Here is a 19,436-nt window from a genome sequence, read left to right as displayed (position 1 = left end):
CCCCCCCCCCCCCCCTCCCCACAAAAGTCTGTGGATTCTGGGGCAATTGAAGCTTTCAAGACTGAGATCGCTAGATTTTTGTTAGGTAGGGGTATCTATCAAGGGATCTGGGTCAAAGGTGCGTAGAGTTAAGATACAGATCAACCATGATCTAACATTTACCTGAGGAAGGAGGAAGTCTCCGAAAGCTTGTGAATTTAAAATAAAATTGCTGGACTATAACTTGGTGTTGTAAAATTGTTTACAATGATCTAATTGAATGGAGGAACACGCTTAAGGGGCTGAATGGCCTACTCCTGTTTCTGTGTTGTTTTGTCAGTTCAGTACAATTGTGCGATGCCTGTACATTGTACTTTCTTTTCCAAAATTAATTCCCCTGTGAACTGAGTATGCTGATTATTTTCCTTCATTCTTCCCAGTGTTTTGTCCAACAACCAGTGGTGACACCTTATCAGTGTCCTGATCTGTGCTGTCACCTTTTCCTTAACACCACTTTATGCAAAGTAAAGGAGGAGGTGAAATGCAGATGTATGAGAGGTTCTTCGTTGGTTTGGACTTGTAACTTTAGTAATATGGTAATTGAGTATTATGGGATGGATTTTTATTTGTAATCTCCTTTAGATATCCCAGGGTCACTAGAAATTGTTTTACATAATTGCTTTAATTTTATATCAGATGAACAGAAGTTACAGATGCAAAGGGCTTTTACTGTGTTAAAGATGTAACATACATTCTTTTTATTTAATGTATTCCCTATCTTTAACAACAATTGTTATACTATCCTTCTACATGTTAGCTTTTGGAGTAAACTCTTCCCTATAGTCTCAAACTTCATTCAAAACTAAGATCACTCCCAAAAATGTTTCCAAACTATCCTCGCCAGCAACGCCCACATCCCATGAACGAATAAAAAACAATGTGGTAACTGGGAATTGCACAGTATTTGTTCATGCATAGACCCATGTACTGAAGGTGTTTCAAAGCAGAGTAGTATGTTGCTTAGGTGAAATAGAATACTTCTGTGGCATCATGTGTACACTAAGTAGGAATGTTTGGATGTTATGGTTTTACATTTTATGAAATGTGATATTCGTGTTGTGCTATTCCTTAAGAACGTAAGAAATAGGAGCAGGAGTAAGCCATACGGCTCCTCGAGCCTGCTCCACCATTCAATGAGATCGTGGCTGATTTTCAACCTCAACTCCACTTTCCCACCCGATCCCCATATCTCTTGATTCCCCTAGAGTCCAAAAATCTTATCTCTCAGCCTTGAATATACTCAACGAATGAGCATCCACAGCCCTTTGGGGTAGTTTTTCTTTATTCTTGATAATGATTATTAGAGGTGGTGCTCAAAGGTCTTTTTGCACACGGTGTTGACTTGTTTCCCTCTACCATTTGCCTCATGTTAAGGTCTCATTGGAGGAAGGTTGCCTGACACCAAGCAGAGGAAGGCAAGTCAACCCCTGCTGCTGTCCTGTGACTTGTGTAGTACTCTGACTTGTAGTACTTGGTTAGTCGATCACAGGGCCAGTAGCTGATACAAGTCACTTGTCTGTATTGGGAAAGAAAACACGCTGCTTCACCAATATAATGGAAGCACGATTTATCTGCTGTACCATCTGTTTTCTGAAGCAAATCCATGCATAAGAAGCTTCCTGCACTTCAGAACACCGTGCAGGGAGCATGTATTAATTATTCGCTAGGCCAGCTGAATTTTGGGGGTATTACTCCATTGCAAATGTAGTTATCTTGTTTGGCAGATCATTGTTAAATGGGAGTTTTGTATGACAAAGATATATGGTGCTTCTATTGAGTCACTAGTACCTACAGACTTAGGGCTCCAGAATTTCTGCATGCAGCAGTGACTATTGACCATTCATCTCTGGGGTGGGGCCTAAGAGACATTATTATTCACAAATGGATTCCGGAGGTATTTCTGAAGAGGTGAGGGATGTCAGGAGAAGCCAGGTACAGTAGTTTGGGTGAATCCATCAAAAAGGGACAGGCTTGTTCAACTTAATAACCTGTTCCTGTTCTTTAACTTTTTATGTTCTTTGAGATTGATGTGAAACTTTTTAAATCCTGAGTGCAAATATAGCTAAATAACTTGTGTGTTTGTATATATCAAAAATACTTGACAGGTGTGTAGATACTAAAGGTTGTAATCTGATCTTTGATTCACTTGATGAAGTCACTTGAACCTGGAAATTAAATCACAGCCTATTTCTACTCTACCATTTTATGCTTCTGGGACAGTCAAAAGTACCACTGGAATTATGCAGGAGGCTGTTGGAGGTCATCTTGATGTCACAGCAGAATGTGCTGTTGTGTGATTTATAAGGGTCAGCTTCTCCAGTATGAGTTTTAGGAAAATGAGGCAGTGGTTGATATTAAATGTAGCATTTTCCAAAGGGCAAGCTCATCGGGTAATGCAAGAAGAATGGCTCAGATTCAACTTGGACTTGAGTGCAGTATTTCATTTCGACAAATTTTACAGTAAAATTAATTTGTAGTAACTCTTAATTAGTAATTGATTTTACATATTTTTACCCTTGTGGAGAAGGGCGTTTTTGCAACTCTGCTTCCCTGCCGGGACATCACGGGAATCTAGGCTATGGAAGGTTTGATGCATATCCTGGAACATCTCCATTGACTTTAATGGGGATTGGTACCTTGGACTGGCCTGGAAACATATCTGAAGCTGGCCAACCCTGGTGGAGGGGCTATAAAATGCTCCCACTAGCTAATCCTGCATTAGCTGCCAGAGGAATTTTTGGGGTTGGGTGATGTCAACTCCGCCCCCAGCTCCATTTGAAGTGCCCACTCACATTAAAGTTAGTGGAGCTGCTGTGGGCCATGTGTTACCTCCCATAGCCTATGTTGCCAGAGTAACTCAATAAAGAAGCTGAATCATGGAATTTCAGTCTTCCTGGGGTAGATTTTCTACCTGTGGGCTATTAGAGCTTTTAATGGGGGAATTGTATGTACGATTTATGAAAATGGGAACATTGCAGTCTCCTGACAGCCCTGTCAATATCGGCTGTTCATGTAGTTTAGCTAGTCAATTGCTGTGGAGCCAAAATTATCTCATTTAGTGCTTTAACGAGCAGGAAATGAGCCTTTGGCCCCCCCTATATAAAACAAGCTGGTCACTAATCCAATTGGACTGATCAGAAACTTTGGAGCAAAGTCTGTTTCACTTGCACTGAGATGCCACATCATTGTGGATGAGGTACTGATCAAGAGAGCAGCATTATTCGGGTCAGCTCACGTCCTTAACTTCCTCCCCGCCCACAAAATCCATGCACCAGATAGCAGCCCTGTGAGGAGGTCATCAATACTAGCTCGATGTCGGGAAGCATTTTCATGACATGGATATTGTACTGAAGCAGAAACTGGCCTTCCAACTATCAGGCACATAAGGCTGTAGATAAAGACGGCAAAGTATGCTCAATGAGCACACATTCCTCTCGAAATTCTCTTTGTTCCAATGAGATTTATTCAAGGTAAAAGGCAGGAGGTTTAGAGGGGATTTGAGAAAGAACTTTTTCACCCAGAGGGTGGTTGGAGTCTGGAACTCACTGCCTGAAAGGGTTGTGGAGGCAGGAACCCTCACAACATTCAAGAAGCATTTGGATGAGCACTTGAAATGCCATAGCATACAAGGCTACGGACCAAATGCTGGAATATGGGATTAGAGTAGACAGGGCTGATGGCCGGCGCGGACACAATGGGCCGAAGGGCCTCTATCCGTGCTGTATAACTCTATGACTCTATGAGGCCTAGGGCGGTAACAAGTTCGGGTAATGGGAATGGTTGGTGGTGTAACAAAAGGAGAGAGATGAGCTGCATTTTGGCAGATAATTTATTGCATCCAACAGTCATGTGTATAAGTCTGTGAAATTTCCCTATGGGTACATGATTGGTATGATTCATCCATATGCATATTTGGTACTAGGCAGACAAGTGTTACGGTGTTTCTCACCATGGCACCTAAAAGTCCCCAAACTGAAAAGGATAGACATGAAATTGTCCCTAATCTCCTGTGCAATAGCTGCCTCATCTTCTGGTTTAGACCCTTGGAGTTCTTCACAGCTGTGGCATGGTCATGTTGTAGTTCAATTCAGAGTGCGGCAGGTCAGAATCATTCTGCATACTTTGGCCATTATGTTCTGTACCACAGACCATCTGCATGTTGATTGAATGGAAGACTTCAGCTACCATATGTCCATATGGGTGCAGTTGATCACACCCAAAACCTTGGGAAACAGCATCGATGTTGAATTGTTGCTTTGTCTTCAACAGCTGCTCTGAGCCTCTGGAAACAGATGACCCTCCTGGAACTGTATTAATCATGTCTTGAATGCAGGTGAACCTTGTATGCAGGCTAATGCCTGCTAAATCACTGCAAGGCAACTGAAATGATGCAGTAGTGAAAAATATCAGTGCTGCTGTGACCTTCACAGCCACAAGCAGAGTGGTTCTGGTCACAAAGACCCTCAAGTCAACTGCTACTATTTGAAACAGTTCAGTAATTGCCTCCCTAGATGCTGCTGCTCCGATAGTGTCCAGTGTGACATTCTGCCCCTGCAGACCTTTCCCTAAGATGTGGTCTTCTCCAGGGAGTCCTGAACTTGTGTTCTTGAACCTCTCATTTTTCTTGCTCTTCATCTGGTGGCCACTAGAGTCTTTCTGGATCTGACGATGACTATGTCCCATTAGCATTAGTTTTGAGCTGGACTTGTAGGCAACCTGTTTTCAGGCTTCTGAGGCGATAAGAACTGTGATTGTGGCCTATTTTAATTATGTTAATCCCACTTAACACGCACGCATGAGCATTCTTAATAATTAGTGTTTTTAAGTGGGTTTGGAGCTATCTTTCTGACATCACAAACCTTTTATTGAAAAGTAGTAACCTCTGCCCACAAAGGCCTACAGATTTAGTGCCCACAGCACTGCTGTTTCTAAATGGTGTATGGATAAACCGTTGCATGAATATGAGCGGATGAGGCAGTGTAGCTGTTTAATGTACAGATCAAAATGAAGTAGTGTTTTGTAAAAATATGATTATCAAATCATATTTGATAGACACGATCAAAGCAGCAGTATCTAGGGAGGTGATTATTGAACTGTGTCAAATAGCAGCAGATGACTTGAGGGTCTTTGTGACTAGAGCCACTCTGCCTGTGGCTGTGAAGGTACCAGGGATGAGGGACTTCAGTTATGTGCAGAGACTAGACAAGCTGGGATTGTTCTCCTTGGAGCAGAAAAGGTTAAGGGGAAATGAAGGCTTTTTTCTTAAACCTTGTAAGTGAATTTGATTGGATTTACCTACAAGACTCACAGACCCCTGTCACAGAATTGAAAGTTAAACTGTTAAACTCTTTTTCCCTTCCCTCATTTGAAAAATAAAAATATTCTAGTTGAAAGCAACAACTTTGAACCTCTCCCCTATCCTCATAGTTTAAATTCTAATCAAAGTGTAGCCCAGGAATTGATGCATGTGTCATTGTGGATGGTCCCTAACTAGGGCAGAGGCTTGGGTGGGAGCCAAAGGGTGGTGGATCGCTCATGGCATTGGACTTTAAGTCAATAAACAGATGGATCTTAAGTTTTATCAGTGTTTCATCCCTTCACTTTGAACTAACTTCGTAGGTACGGTAGCATAGTGGTTACGTTACTGGACTAGTAATCCGGAGTCATGAGTTCAAATCCCGCCACGGCAGCTGGGGAATTTAAATTCAATTAATTAAATAAAATCCGGAATTAAAAAAAACTAGTATCCGTAATGGAGGCCATGACACTACCGGATTGTCATAAAAACCCGTCTGGTTCACTAATGCCCTTTAGGGAAGGAAACCTGCCGTCCTTACCCGGTCTGGCCTATATGTAACTCCAGACCCACAGCAATGTGGTTGATTCCTAATTGTGCTCTGAAATGGCCTAGCAAGCCACTCAGTTGTAAAATCTCGCTTAAAAAAAGTCATAGTAAGAATAAAGTCGAGGCAGTACAAAGAAGGTTCACTCAGTTAATCCCGGGGATGAGGGGGTGGATGTATGAGGAGAGGTTGAGTAGATTGGGACTCTACTCATTGGAGTTCAGAAGAATGAGAGGCGATCTTATTGAAACATAAGATTGTGAAGGGGCTTGATCGGGTGGATGCGGTAAGGATGTTCCCAAGGATGGGTGAGACTAGAACTAGGGGGCATAATCTTAGAATAAGGGGCGGCTCTTTCAAAACTGAGATGAGGAGAAACTTCTTCACTCAGAGGGTAGTCGGTCTGTGGAATTTGCTGCCCCAGGAAGCTGTGGAAGCTACATCATTAAATAAATTAAAAACAGAAATAGACAGTTTCCTAGAAGTAAAGGGAATTAGGGGTTACAGGGAGCGGGCAGGAAATTGGACATGAATTTAGATTTGAGATTAGGATCAGATCAGCCATGATCTTATTGAATGGCGGAGCAGGCTCGAGGGGCCGATTGGCGCACTCCTGCTCCTATTTCTTATGTTCTTATTAAAACCGGACGGACCACTCGGCATCAGACCACTAGGCACCGGACACGACAAAGGCAAACCAACCCTGCAAAGTCCTTCATCGTCGCTGGGTCAAAATCCTGGAACTCCCTTCCTAACAGCACTGTGGGAGAACCTTCACCACACGGACTGCAGTGGTTCAAGAAGGTGGCTCACCATCACCTTCTCAAGGGCAATTAGGGATGGGCAATAAATGCCGGCCTCGCCAGCGACGCCCACATCCCATTAACGAATTTTTTAAAAACTTCCTCACATCTGTCCTTAATTCAGCACAAATTAGTACTAAATTGACATGGTCATTCAGTCATGTAGTAGTAGGGGGAATTGAAATGTCCCACAGGGTATTCTGGGTCAGGAGAAAGAAAGATTGGGAGAGTTCACTCAGTGCACAATTCCAGCCCCCCCCCCCCACCCCAATACTTTAATCTTCTCGCCTATTGAGATCTAACTTTTCACATCCCAGTTTGTACCTAGTCTGATGCCAGATATGTATGAGTCAATAGAAAGTAAAATCGGGCAGGGTGTTAAACGGGCATCGATCCCATCCCGCCAGTTTCCCACCTGGCGGGTTAGGTTAAAATTCATTTCTCTGAACCAACCTGAAAGTTGATCCAGAAGCACCTAAGCTAGATGAAATCTAGTGTCAGCTGGATGGTACTCAGGACACACATGGGCTGCTCCCCTAACATACACGTTGGAACATCAGAGTATGGACAGAGACTAAGATGAAATGGCAGGTCTCCATGGTAGAGGACCAAATAAATTGAAGACGCCAGTTTTCAGGTAGGAGATATCTTTAAGTATAAACACAGGTGGGTGGTACTGGATTGAAAGTGCTCCTCTGGTCTTCTATTGTTAGAAAATTACTCTATCTAATCTGTGTGATACTCCCCTGAGAGTGCTCAAGTGTTGACACTGGGTGTGAAATGTTCTATTCCTTTGCACTGATATCCCTCACTTTAAAGCTCATAAATATATTCATGAAATAAAAGTTTTTTTTTGGAAGAGTGGGTGGTAATGGCAAAGTTCCACAGTGTGACCACACCAAGCAGAGGTTACAGAGGAAGGAAATATCAGATGGATGGTCACCCCAGCTGCTGCCACACCTTCTCACAGTTGTTTTCAGAGCAGCATCGGTCAATGCCTTGGAGCAGGGCTCTAGCCCATCTCCTTGGGGAAATGTATAAGTGTGAGATGAGATTCTAAGAGAGGGAGAATTAAAAAAAATGAGACAGAGGAAACAATTGTAGCCTTGCTACAGACTACAGAAAACAAGTGAGACTAATTCTTTCCTTGTGTACATTAGCCAAACTTCCAACTGTGCTTGTTGCCCATCCTAATCTTTGAAAGAGTCATGCCTAAAGTATGATTATTCGTTAAATGTTGGCAGTCTGTCCTGGTAATTATTTGCATGCTGGTGCAGCTTGTGGTAATGGTGGGTTCAAATTATCAAAAACCTACAGAACCTCAGCTGAGTCATTGTGATCAACAGAAATAACAAAAGCAGGACTTGTGTCAGTTTGGCAAGACAAACTTGTGTAGTGAGTGGCTAGGAAGAGCAGGGTCTCCTTTCCCTGCACAGAAACTTTAGTTGGGAATGCACCCTGCTAGGGTAGTGTAATTTTTTTTCTACTCGTATCGGTGTCTTTTGTATTTCCTTTTTTTCCCCCTCTCCATAATCCCCATCAAATAGTTTTGTAGTTTGGTTTGTGGGCTCTCCTGATTGAGAAGTCAAAATACATGTCTTTTTTTTATATCCTTAAAGCTTCCTGCTGCTGTAAGCAGTGAAGTTCATTGTGGTTCGTTCAAGAGTGCATTTGTTTGCGAATCACATTTAAGATTTCCTACATATTGGTTAATATTTGTGACTGGACCAATTCTTGTATTTATTGAAAGTTATTCTGTGTATTTTTGAAAAAAATCAATCCGTCATTGTACTTTGTAAGAAATTCCCATTTTTTAAAGTTAGACTTGGATTTACACACACACACACACACACACACACACACACACACACACACACACACACCTGCCCCCCCACCCCACCTTATCTCTACCATGCCATTGTGAGGAGGCTGAGGGCTGTGTGCTGCTGCTCTCCTCCATTCACCCCCCCCCCCCCCCCCCCAAAAAAAAACAAGGAATGAAGAGAAAGAAAAGATCTGAGGGACCCTGGGTTGCTCACACACCTCTAGTAGCTGATTATTAAACAGCTTTATAAAATGATATTCTCCTCTCCAGCACTTGTGTGTTGTACCTTCTCCTTTCCACCCGACGAAGGAGATAATCTCCGAAAGCTTGTGATTTTCAAATAAAATTGTTGGACTATAACCTGGTGTTGTAAGATTCTTTACATTACTCCTTTCCAGAGAAGAGGCTTGTAGCTAATGCAGTCAGAGTGGTTATGTGGTACCTTTGAGATTCGAAATAGCTTGTGTCGTGTTTCACAGTTGGTTTGAATTTCTGGATCGGCAGCATGTTAGAGCACCTGACTGTGCTACCACATCTCGGAAGCTCCTTCATCAAACGCTTGTGCATGCAAGCTCGGTAAAACAACTTTGTTTCCACTATCATTCAACCAGCGTTTTGTTTATTAAATCTGTCGCCCAAAAACTCCTGTTAGCTGTTGTCTGATCTTAATTTTGAGGCCTGGTTCAATGTAATACTTGTAATATAATTTTTACATACAAATTAACCAAATTTAAAAATAATCATCAGATGATCTGCAATTTTGAATCAACAAATGGCTCATTTAGCAAACCCATCATAATGCTTTGCAGTTACGGTGACCACCTCCATATCGTTTTGAATAGGATAGTCCAGTTCTGGGGTTTCTACCAGTAAATTTGAGGAAGGAAAGCAGGACAACAGATGTCTGCTGCATGTTAAAAAGCTGCACTCATGTTCTCACCTTTGGGATTGCATGCATATAGCCTTTTTTAAAAAAAAAATGTGCCCCATCTCAACCAGTTGTGGACTGGGTCAAAGTCGGCAGCCCTGCTCCTTGTATGGTTCCGGTTGAAACACCTTCACTCAGGTCTGTTCTGAAAAATACTGCTGACCTTCACTTGGATTTATATTAAAAAATAAACACTGTAATGGATTTTGGTCCTTGGTTTACTAACTGGGACTGCTAACATGTGCTGCTGGAAAAATGTAATCTGAATGAACTGTGGTTTGTTCAGCCATGGTGTCAATACATAACCGTGCCAAACACTGAATACACATTAACCAGGAAGTTGTATAGTCTTTATGATGGTTTGATCTATCTAAATCATATTAAATGTTCAGTTATTTCAGTAAGCGATAGACTATCAGATTCTGACAATAGTTGGCACAACCTACAGTGTTTTCAGTTGTCAGTTACTGGTGGTTATTGTGAGGTGGCTGCGAGTTTCCTCTATTTTCTGCTCTTGTCCACCCGTTGACGGTAAGCACTTGAAAATCGGAAGTCTGTTTACTCTGGGAACAACTTGTGCTAACGTAGTGCTTCATTTAATAGAACCTCGTTAATAGAAATCTGCTGCCTCGTGATTCCTGAGCTGTCGGTAATATTAAACCAAGTAAATGAATCTGAATTTGCCCTTTCCTAGATTTGCTGCTAACTTTTTTCATTGGATTATAATGGTAGGAGTAGAGCCTTCATGAGCTCAAGGCATGAGGACAGTGAGATGTGATCCGCCCTCCTAAGACAGCTGCTGTTCTTGTTTTCTGTGCGTTTTGGCAGTGTATCTGAGCTGAACTTTAAAGCTGTACAAATTAATGGGATTAAAATATTATTGATGGACTAAAGCATCTGAATGTAATGTTTTCATTGTGGTACAGGAGAGAGCTGATTAAAACACTATTTGGTACCTCTGTCCCATATTTCAGAGGGAAAAGAATCTTATAATGTGCAAAGATTAAGAGGAATATGAGGATTTTAAAATCATTCCTTTAGTATCCCTGCCAAGGCCCAGGAATAGATTAGCACCCATCTGTGCAAACCAGTTCATTAGGACTTGACACAAAGACTTGTACATAATGGGCAGCCACCCTGCTTTTATGTGCAAGAGATAAATGGCCATGACTTTGTACAGTGATTGTGCATGCTGTCACTTTTCTGTATGTGTTGCCAAAATAGTAGATATTCTGAAATTCTTACATTCTTGCAAATGCTAATGGAATGTATTTTTGTCAAATTATTACTTGTTCAGAACCAATCAACATTCATTGTTTGCACTTCACTAAATTTCACCACTGATTCCATCTGTTAGATCCTGGAGACATAGCAACAGATGCTGTGTCAATTCAACAGAAACCTCAGTATAAAATGCAGGCTCCAGATGACCACCCTCATAAATACATAATGCAGACTCCATACAATCATTGTAGATATTTCAACAAAGAAGGGGGCTATTTGGCCCATTGTGTCCCTGCTGGTGCTGGCTCCCCTGTTGCTGCTAGCTCCTCTACTGAAACTATCTACATGAATCCTATTTCCCTGCTCTTTCCCCATACCCTTTAATACTTTCTGCAACATACTATAATTCCATCTGCGAGGGCAAGCAAAGGGAAATGGGATGCGCAGAAGTCTGCAGACTGAAGGATGCAAGAGGGGATGTATGGCTGGAGGAGGTTGTAGGGTCAGGGAGATGCAAAGCAGTGGAGGGATTTAATGATGAGAACAGATTTTAATTTGGATACTTTGGGGGGACAGGGTGCCAGTGTAGGTCACTGGGGTAAGAAGCACTTAGTGCAGGACAAGCTGTGGTCATCAGCTGTGATTAGAGGGTGGACAATGGAAGGTCAACAAAGAGAACCTTGGAGTAATCAAGTCTTGAGGTAACAAAAGTGTGTATAAGGGTTTTAGGGGAATTAAGATAGGAGTGTATGAGGGCAGCATTGCTAGGTGGGAGTAAGAGGTGTTGGTGAAGAGGATGTGTTGAACACAGTACTGAGATTGTGTGCAGTTTTGTTCAGCCTGAGTGAGTGGCCAGGGAGGGGTATGCCATTGATGCCAAGGGAGCAGAATTTATAGAAAATACCACAACAGTGGCTTGGGCCTTTCCGATGTCCAGCTGAAGGAATTTACTACTTATCCAAGGCTTAATATCAGATCACATGTCTGACAAGTATGTTTTCTTTGTAAAAACTCTAGCTTTGTGTTTCTGATTAAATAGTTGAATATTAACTCGCACTAGGGAACAGGTGATATTTTTGGTCAGTGTTGTTCATTAGCAGTTTCGTTCATTAAAAAATATATTGTACCCCCTCCCTTCATAAAGGCTGCAGGCTTGGTTCATGTAGTTTACGCACTGCTGTTTTATGGAACGTTCACTGGAGCATGTACCTCATTTTAAGCTGTAGTACATTTGGTTCAGAATGTTTACAAATATTGCACCCTTATAAGTAAACAAATTTGTAAAATGAAAGGAATGCTGTTTTGAAACAAACTATTAAAATGATCCCAGTATAATTTATTCAGTCTATTTTTAAAAAAACGCTTACTGAGTAGCAAGTTACTGGAAATGTTTGTGGCCACATGCTTATACTGTAGTACTACTTATGGCCATTTTAGTCACACTTCACATTTACCCCCCTCCCCACTTCATATGTGCTAAAATATTTTTGACTGCTTGACTAATGATGAATTAAGTCCACTAGTGAATTTAGGAGAGAGCGGTTTAGCAGGTATTGACCACGCACTTGGTTTACCCTAGGAACTTCCATGGGGTTTTCAGTCGAGTTGAGTAATCTCGGTCAGTTTAATGAGAAACTTGTCTGAAAATTTGAAGCCAAAATTGCTGCTGCAGGGGAGGGGTTCGCAACCCCTCTCGTGTGCTTGATTCATATGAGTCAGATGAAACTTATTCCTTTCAGTCAGCCTGTGTGTGACAATTAAAACCATGTGTGGCTGTGGTTTAACTGACAGAGGAAGCTTACAGTCCAGAAAATAATGCAGCTTAACTTTTGAACCATGGCTGTCATGTTTAGCAGTATGTGTTACGTCTTGTGCCAAATACAAAGAGTGATAAGACCAGTCTTCCTCTCCCCTATTTTTATAGGGGTCTGACAGCTGACTGCCCCATTTTTATCTTTTTAAATTCCTGGTCTCAGCTCTGCTGCTATAGAGAAATGCCAACCAAAGGCTGGATGTCCACCCATGGGGAGTGGAAATTCTGGTGGGTTTGGACCCAACCACTCTCGTTTGCACCTCATTTTGGCAGATCGAAAGCAGCACTGGCTCCATCCAAAGGAGAAATTAACATTACTTATCCTTCCCCCCCCCCCCCCCCACTTCCCCTTCCTTTAAACATGAAATACCAGCTCCACTGATGGCCTAGTGGGTAAAGCCACCACCCAACATACCACTAACCGCACAAACCTAAAGGACCCAGTCTCTATTGAGTTAGCTGAGTTGAGCGGGGCGGATGTAGGCACACTCTAATTAGTCTTAGGGCTCATAAGTTGGGTAGGGGGACATTTAGCAGGTGTTCCCATTCCTGATCACTATGCAGGGACTCCTGCTAAAAAGTGCACAGTGTGGTCATTGTATAGCCTGTCGACACTCACTGTCTAAACTTGCTGATGATGAATGGCCACTTTGGGACAAAAGGGCAGCCAGTGCCCGTGGATGTGGGCCCAATATACATTAGTAGCTTCAGGTGAAGAGGGGAGAAAAAGCTAAAGAAATGTTTTTTTTTGAAACGCTAGAAATTGGATGTGTTATTTTTCAGTTCAATACATAAATCTAGACGAGGCACCATCAATTCCGGTTCTCCTCATTTCCATTCATTTAAAAAGATAAAAGACATGAGTGACTCCTCACTATGTCACCTGCATGAAGTGACACTTCATTTAACTCTGCACCTTTACAATACCTCGAGTAACGTGTAGTTTGTGCTGGTCTGCCATCACTGCCGTCGTTTGTTTCCAGTGTCTGAATTGCATTCCACAGTTGAATCTGCCGAATACAGTGAAACCTTATAACAAGATTTCATTTACAAATGAGGCTCCAGTCAAATTTTATTGACTACAAAAAAAAATCCAGACCTGTGCATGAACTGCACATCAAAGGCGTACTGTTCGGTGTAGACTGAGCAGAATTATCTTTAAACAATTGGTCAAATAAGAAGTAGAATTCAAACGGGACTTCACAGCAACCAGAATTCTAAGCTGTATATAAAGTGCCCCTCCGAACAGGGTACTTTAATGTAGTTGTTCTGTTGATGTACATTGTATATTACAATTTTAAGTAACAGAAATACATGAAGTAAGGCTGTTGTATGGCTCATGGTGCTGTTCATTTTCTGTTTTTTTTTTAAGTTGCAACTTATGAATGTGTTTTCTGCCCACTCTGTTTTTCCATTCAGTGGTATGCATGGGCCATGCCCAGCCACTGGAGAAAATACAGTGCTGACCTGATCAGCCTGCCAGCAATGAGAAAAGAGTGGCCCCTGCCTTTGCCTGTTGCATTGCTGCTGGGGATGATGCTGCCTCCAGATACACCAGCAAACAAATCTTTGGGTGATAGAATTGTAAAATGAACAGGTGTTAAACCTCATTAAACATTGGTTTTATGCCATTACTGCAAGGCCATGGATGAGGGATCTAATGACTTTTACATTTTGTGCCACCATTCTCTTACAGAACCTCAAACAGCATTTGAGAATGTAAATTCGATACTAAAATTCAGTAGTATTTTAAACCCACTTTCTTAAACCTACAGATATAACTCCCATGATGGCCCAGCGGTTAAGGGCGATGTCAAGTGTAGTAACAACTAAGCCATACATATCGTTTGGTGCCAGATTCAATCACGTCTCACTGCTGAGTACAGCAGTATGGATGCCATTCTTGGCCACAGTCCTCCCAGGCAAGGGAGGGGGCAAATTATTCAGTGTTCCCATTCCTGATTGTTGTCCAGTGACACCCATGCCCCTAGAAAGGGGGAGGGGTGTATATCCAGTAAGAATTGGGCAGGATCAAGGTTGGCTGTAATACCTCCCATAGTTGAATCATGTGTCATTGCTCACTGCCTACGGTCACGCTTGAAGAATGGCTACTAGGGTGATGGTGTAAAGGTTTTCCCAGCACAGATGAATCACAGAGGGAAGGAAATTGGAGGGGGAAAGTGTGTTTTTAAAAAAATCTTGTAAGTTATCTAAGCTGCACTGTTTTATGTAATATATTTAGGGTAGTCAGGTGATGCAGACCTGCAGCATAAAAGATCATTGGTGTAGAACAAACAAAAGCAACTGTTTGTAATCTCATGCTATAACAGTGGAGTGTTAGATCATTAATGCACGTCCAGTATGATGCTGTGAATGTGTAAGCACTTCTGTGAGCACTCATGAACAGGCTTGGGAATAAGGGATCTACTGCTTGTGGTGTTTTGTTCTGAAACTCATTGAAAAAAGAAAAAGTACAAAGAACTTGTGATCAATAGGATAATAATAATGAAGATTTGCTTTTATGTAGCTGTTATATCGTACCTCTCTAAAATGTTTCAAAGCGCTTCATGTTCAGTGTTTTGAAGTACAGTGACTTGGTATGTAGGCAAACATAGCAGCCATCAGTATCCCACAAATAGCAATGAATAACCGGTTAATCTGTTTTTGGTGATGCTGGTTCTCTACTCATCTTCGAATAAATGGGATCTTTAATGTCTTCGTGAACCATCAGAACAGGATCAGTCCCCAAGGGACAGCGCCTCCAACAAAGCAGCACCCCCTCCGTATTACACTGGAGTGTCAGCCTAGATTATGCATTTAAGGCCTGGAGTGGGGCATGAACTCACAACCATATAGATGGGAGGTACCACTAAGCCAAGCTGCGCAAATTTATGATTAACTTTGCCACCAATTGTGATATATTTGTTATCCACCTGCCTCTTAGTGGTGTTGGAATATTTGTTCTCTTGTGTTATTTTTAATTGTTCCTGTTTTATACAATCTACAGGTATGCAACCAGCACAAGACAAACAGACGCCACAGAGACATCAGGACAGTGCGAGTTGCAGTCCCACCAGAAGGAGAACTCCATCAGAGAGTGCAATTTCAGCAGGTAAGTCCAAAATTCATCTTTTTCTTCTTTCTTTTTCCTTTCTCACCCCCACAAACCTGTCAAAATTTCCCTCTTGACTAGGAGAATTGGTCTTTGCTCTCTTGTTCTCAACCCAACCAAACTGCCCACCCCGCTGTCCCCACCATTGCTCCTATTCATCCCAGGGTTCAACAAGTCCAGTACTTTAATATAAGTCCTAAACCATTCAGTTGTGAATTTGACCCAGCAGAAGAGGGAAGTTTTGGAGACCAGTTTGGCAAGTACAGGTGTGGGCAGAGGTAGAAGGAGTGATTGATTCAGCAGAGTTTGGAGGCAAGAAGTTGAGTTTTGTGTATCTTGAGCCCGCTTCATGAATCTTCTTGTTGTGAGTGACTGCTTTTTTGGAAAACTGTTGGAAGCATGTTTGGGTTATAGCAAAACAGTGATACAGTATGATTGTATCTTTCATGTCCATATGTAGAACTGTACCAATCAGCTTTTGTTACATCTCTGGCAATTTTACAGAACGCTTCCATGTTCAGGTATGTAACTGTCCAGGTGTCTTAGTTTGCTAGGGTATGATTTCATGATTGCTAGTTGCCCTCTGATACCATGTGCAAGTTACCATTGTTCACGTGTGAGCCTTGACTGGGAGTACTGCCAGGCTATTGGGCCATCGTAGCCGAGCCTGATCCTATCTTCATCTGGCTTCCACACACGGGCAATTGCTACCCTGCTTTCTGTTTTTAAGCCAATTTTCTAGCTAGTGCTATACTTTTCCTCCCAGTCCATAACTCTTTTTACCAAAGCCTTTAATCGGCAGAGTTACTCAAACGCTAATGCTACATTGCCGTGACCTGACCCCACTTAATTTGGATTACACTTAATTGCTTTACAGCCAGTACATTTGTCAACTGACTAGCTAATGAACTAAGTATTAAAGATGATTTCTCACTGATCTATTTTTGTTTATTTCAACATCACCCTTCTTCCCCAGCAAAGAATGTGAATGGTAAAGCCAGTGGGTGTACACTTGTATATTGTGAAGACCTTTTGTTGTGGCGAGCAATGGAAAGGAGAATTGGTCCTGTTTCTATTTACAACCTTTCAAAAGGTTGCCCAGTTTCCATTTCACACATTGATTTGTGTACTGCTCTGTGCTTTTCAGAAGCATGATGGTCTGTCGTGTTTGTTGTACAGTCGAAAATTACCCCTGCAGGAAAATCCTAATCCCATTTCTGATTGCTGGAATCATTGTGCCCATGTAAACCAAATGGAAGAAATTAGATGAAGCAATCACACATTCCCAACTCCTAATTGTTACCCAAGGCTGAAAATCAGATCAGATTAGGTGCACACTACCATTGCCTGTCCTCAGTGTCACATTGGTCAAATGTGTCATCTGAAGTTATATTATCTGGTCTTTGGTGTGTGGAAAACATCCATCTGCTGCATGTCTTTGTGAATTCTGGCAGTAACACAAGTGAGCAGTAACCTAGTTATTGCCAATGATTAGTTACCCCTCACTGTAATAATCCTGCTGTAACCTCTTGATCTAACCCACCTACAGAAACCACATGACACTTGTAATTGTGTACTCTGCACCACAAACCCGAGTAACTAACCTCACGATTTCTGATGTGACCCACTTTGTAGGAGCCTCAGTGACTGACAAACCATGTGATACACCTCTCACTATTATCATCTGCTTATCTCTGATAACGAAAAACATCTCGCTCATGGTACCACAACCTTTGATGTAACCTACTTTGTTTATGGTTCCCTCACTGACACAGTAACCACATAATACACCCATCACAAACTCTGATAATACTTGTTTATGACTCCCTCTCTGAAGTGAAAACCACTTTAAAAAACTATCATATGCCTTTCAGTGTGATCCAACGTGTTCTCTGACATCGTACGTATTCTTTATGACTCCCATCTTAATTAATAATTTGTTCAAACTGTTCTGACACAAACACTTTTCATCTTCTATTGAATCCGAATGACCCAGTTAAAATGGGAGCCCATTGCACTTGTTACTTTGTTGTACTTAACTGGTGTCAGCAGCGGCTCTCTGCATGGTTGCTAAATTTTAACTCTTCTACAAGGAATTAAAGTTGATGAACCATTTTAATCATGGGTGGAAAGGTTTGTTCTTGTCTTGTGGCTATGCAGTTGTATTAGAGCGGGTCCTTCTACTTAAATCAGATGCTCGTCAGACCTGTTGAAAAGAAAGCTGTTCAGGTCTCAGTGATGCAATTTTTTCTTCCAATTTTATTTACAATGACCGCTTATTTTTAGCAGTTAAAATTAAAGTCAAACCTGCCTAAAAGTCCCCTTTGGATGTTTTCATAGAGTGGTTAATCACTATAGGCAGATGACCTTTTATGAATTCGACCTTTAGCCTTCCATTCCTTCAACAAGCCAGAGATGTAGCTGTGAGCTGTGCGGAGCAGAAGGTCAAAGGTTGCCTTCCAGTCGAAGTGAGTTTGCTTATCTCAGCCAAGGCACCAGTGGGAGTACTACACTTTGTCTCCACGTCTGTCCAATGGGAGTGGGGGGTGCAGGGGTGGGGGGGGGAAACAGACTGAGTTCCTGCTCTTCATCACCCAGTGATTTTTGCTGAAAAGCGACCATGAGTAAATGCCGGGTTAGGATGGGGTTGGGCTTGGATGTAATGTCTCTTGTGATAGAATAGCCTGGTGTCACTCATTATCTGGAAACACATGAAGCCAAGGTACCGGATGCTGCCATGCTCACAGAGCCGTACCCAGCGAGAGTTGACACTATCGGGAGAGGAAAGGGGCGGGTGGAAGGGGGAGGAAATGAAGATGATCTTTAGGACCAGGTTCATTGTGAGCCTTGACCTTTTCAGTTGTGGGTTGAAATAAATATTCCATGGCCATTGTTTTTACTGTAAGATCTCCAATTGACATTAACTATTAGCTGCTGTGAGGGTTTTAGTTTTGTTAACTATTTAAATCTAAAAAATAAAATGTTTTTTCTGCTGGAAACTATTTTAAATCTTCAGATATCCAGATGCTTGTGGCTTGGGTCTTCAGACTCCTTTTTCTACTCTTAGGACGCTTTCTCTCAGTTTAAATGGTGTGTTGGGTAGTAAACCACACTACAGCAAGGCACTCCCATCTTTGCGGGAGATGGGGGAGACAGTACGTTGAACTGGGACAGTTGGTTTACCCTCCTGCTATAAGACCATTGTACTAATAATATGGAAATAGGAGGGGGCAGTAATACTGACTTCCCCCTTTAACGATGGGTGTCCACCCGAAACGTTAACATGTCTTCTTTTCAGATGCTGACAGAACTGCTGTTTGTTTACAGCATTCTTTTTTGTTTTTATCTCACATTTCCAGCATTTGCAAATCTTTCTTTTATCTAATTTGTGAGTGAGTATTGGTATTATACATCCACACTCGATTATATTTTGGATTCTCTCCTGGATGGATTTATTAAGTTTATAGAACGTTACTCCTGTTTAAAGTAGTATTTTACCATTAGAATCAATTGCACTTGTTAGGAAAAGTGTTTGTCACCACCCCCCCCCCCCCCCAATCCACCACACCCCCTCCAACAGGCCACGTTTAGCTCTGATTTTATGCTGTAAACTCCAACTCCCATTCAGTAAACTCAAATTTAACCAATAAAATCGGAGTTCTAAAAAGAGCTTTTGTTGCCAGTAAGAACGTCATGAGGTGGTGGGAGTGAGCAGAAAGAAAAAGGGTGCATTTATAAACCCCTTTATTATAGATGTCCCAAAGTGCTTCACAGCCAAAGAATTACTTTTGAAATGCAGTGACTGTTATGTAGGCAAACAGGGCAACCATCTTGCACACAGTAAGATCC

At 41.9% G+C, this 19,436-nt stretch overlaps 1 protein-coding gene across 2 annotated transcripts in view; it reads left to right on the top strand.

Moving 5' to 3' along the window:
- ash1l (ash1 (absent, small, or homeotic)-like (Drosophila)) overlaps positions 1 to 19,436 on the top strand; it is a 181,377-nt gene that overhangs the window by 70,063 nt on the left and 91,878 nt on the right. For both annotated transcript variants that reach the window (XM_067975852.1, XM_067975851.1), the window contains exon 4: positions 15,483 to 15,587. In XM_067975852.1, the coding sequence (XP_067831953.1) occupies positions 15,483 to 15,587 (105 nt within the window). The remainder of the gene's footprint in view (positions 1 to 15,482; positions 15,588 to 19,436) is intronic.

Source organism: Heptranchias perlo, chromosome 44 (genome assembly GCF_035084215.1).
Source record: "Heptranchias perlo isolate sHepPer1 chromosome 44, sHepPer1.hap1, whole genome shotgun sequence".
NCBI classification, from domain to species: domain Eukaryota; kingdom Metazoa; phylum Chordata; class Chondrichthyes; order Hexanchiformes; family Hexanchidae; genus Heptranchias; species Heptranchias perlo.
This window is presented reverse-complemented; position numbering and strand designations above follow the sequence as displayed.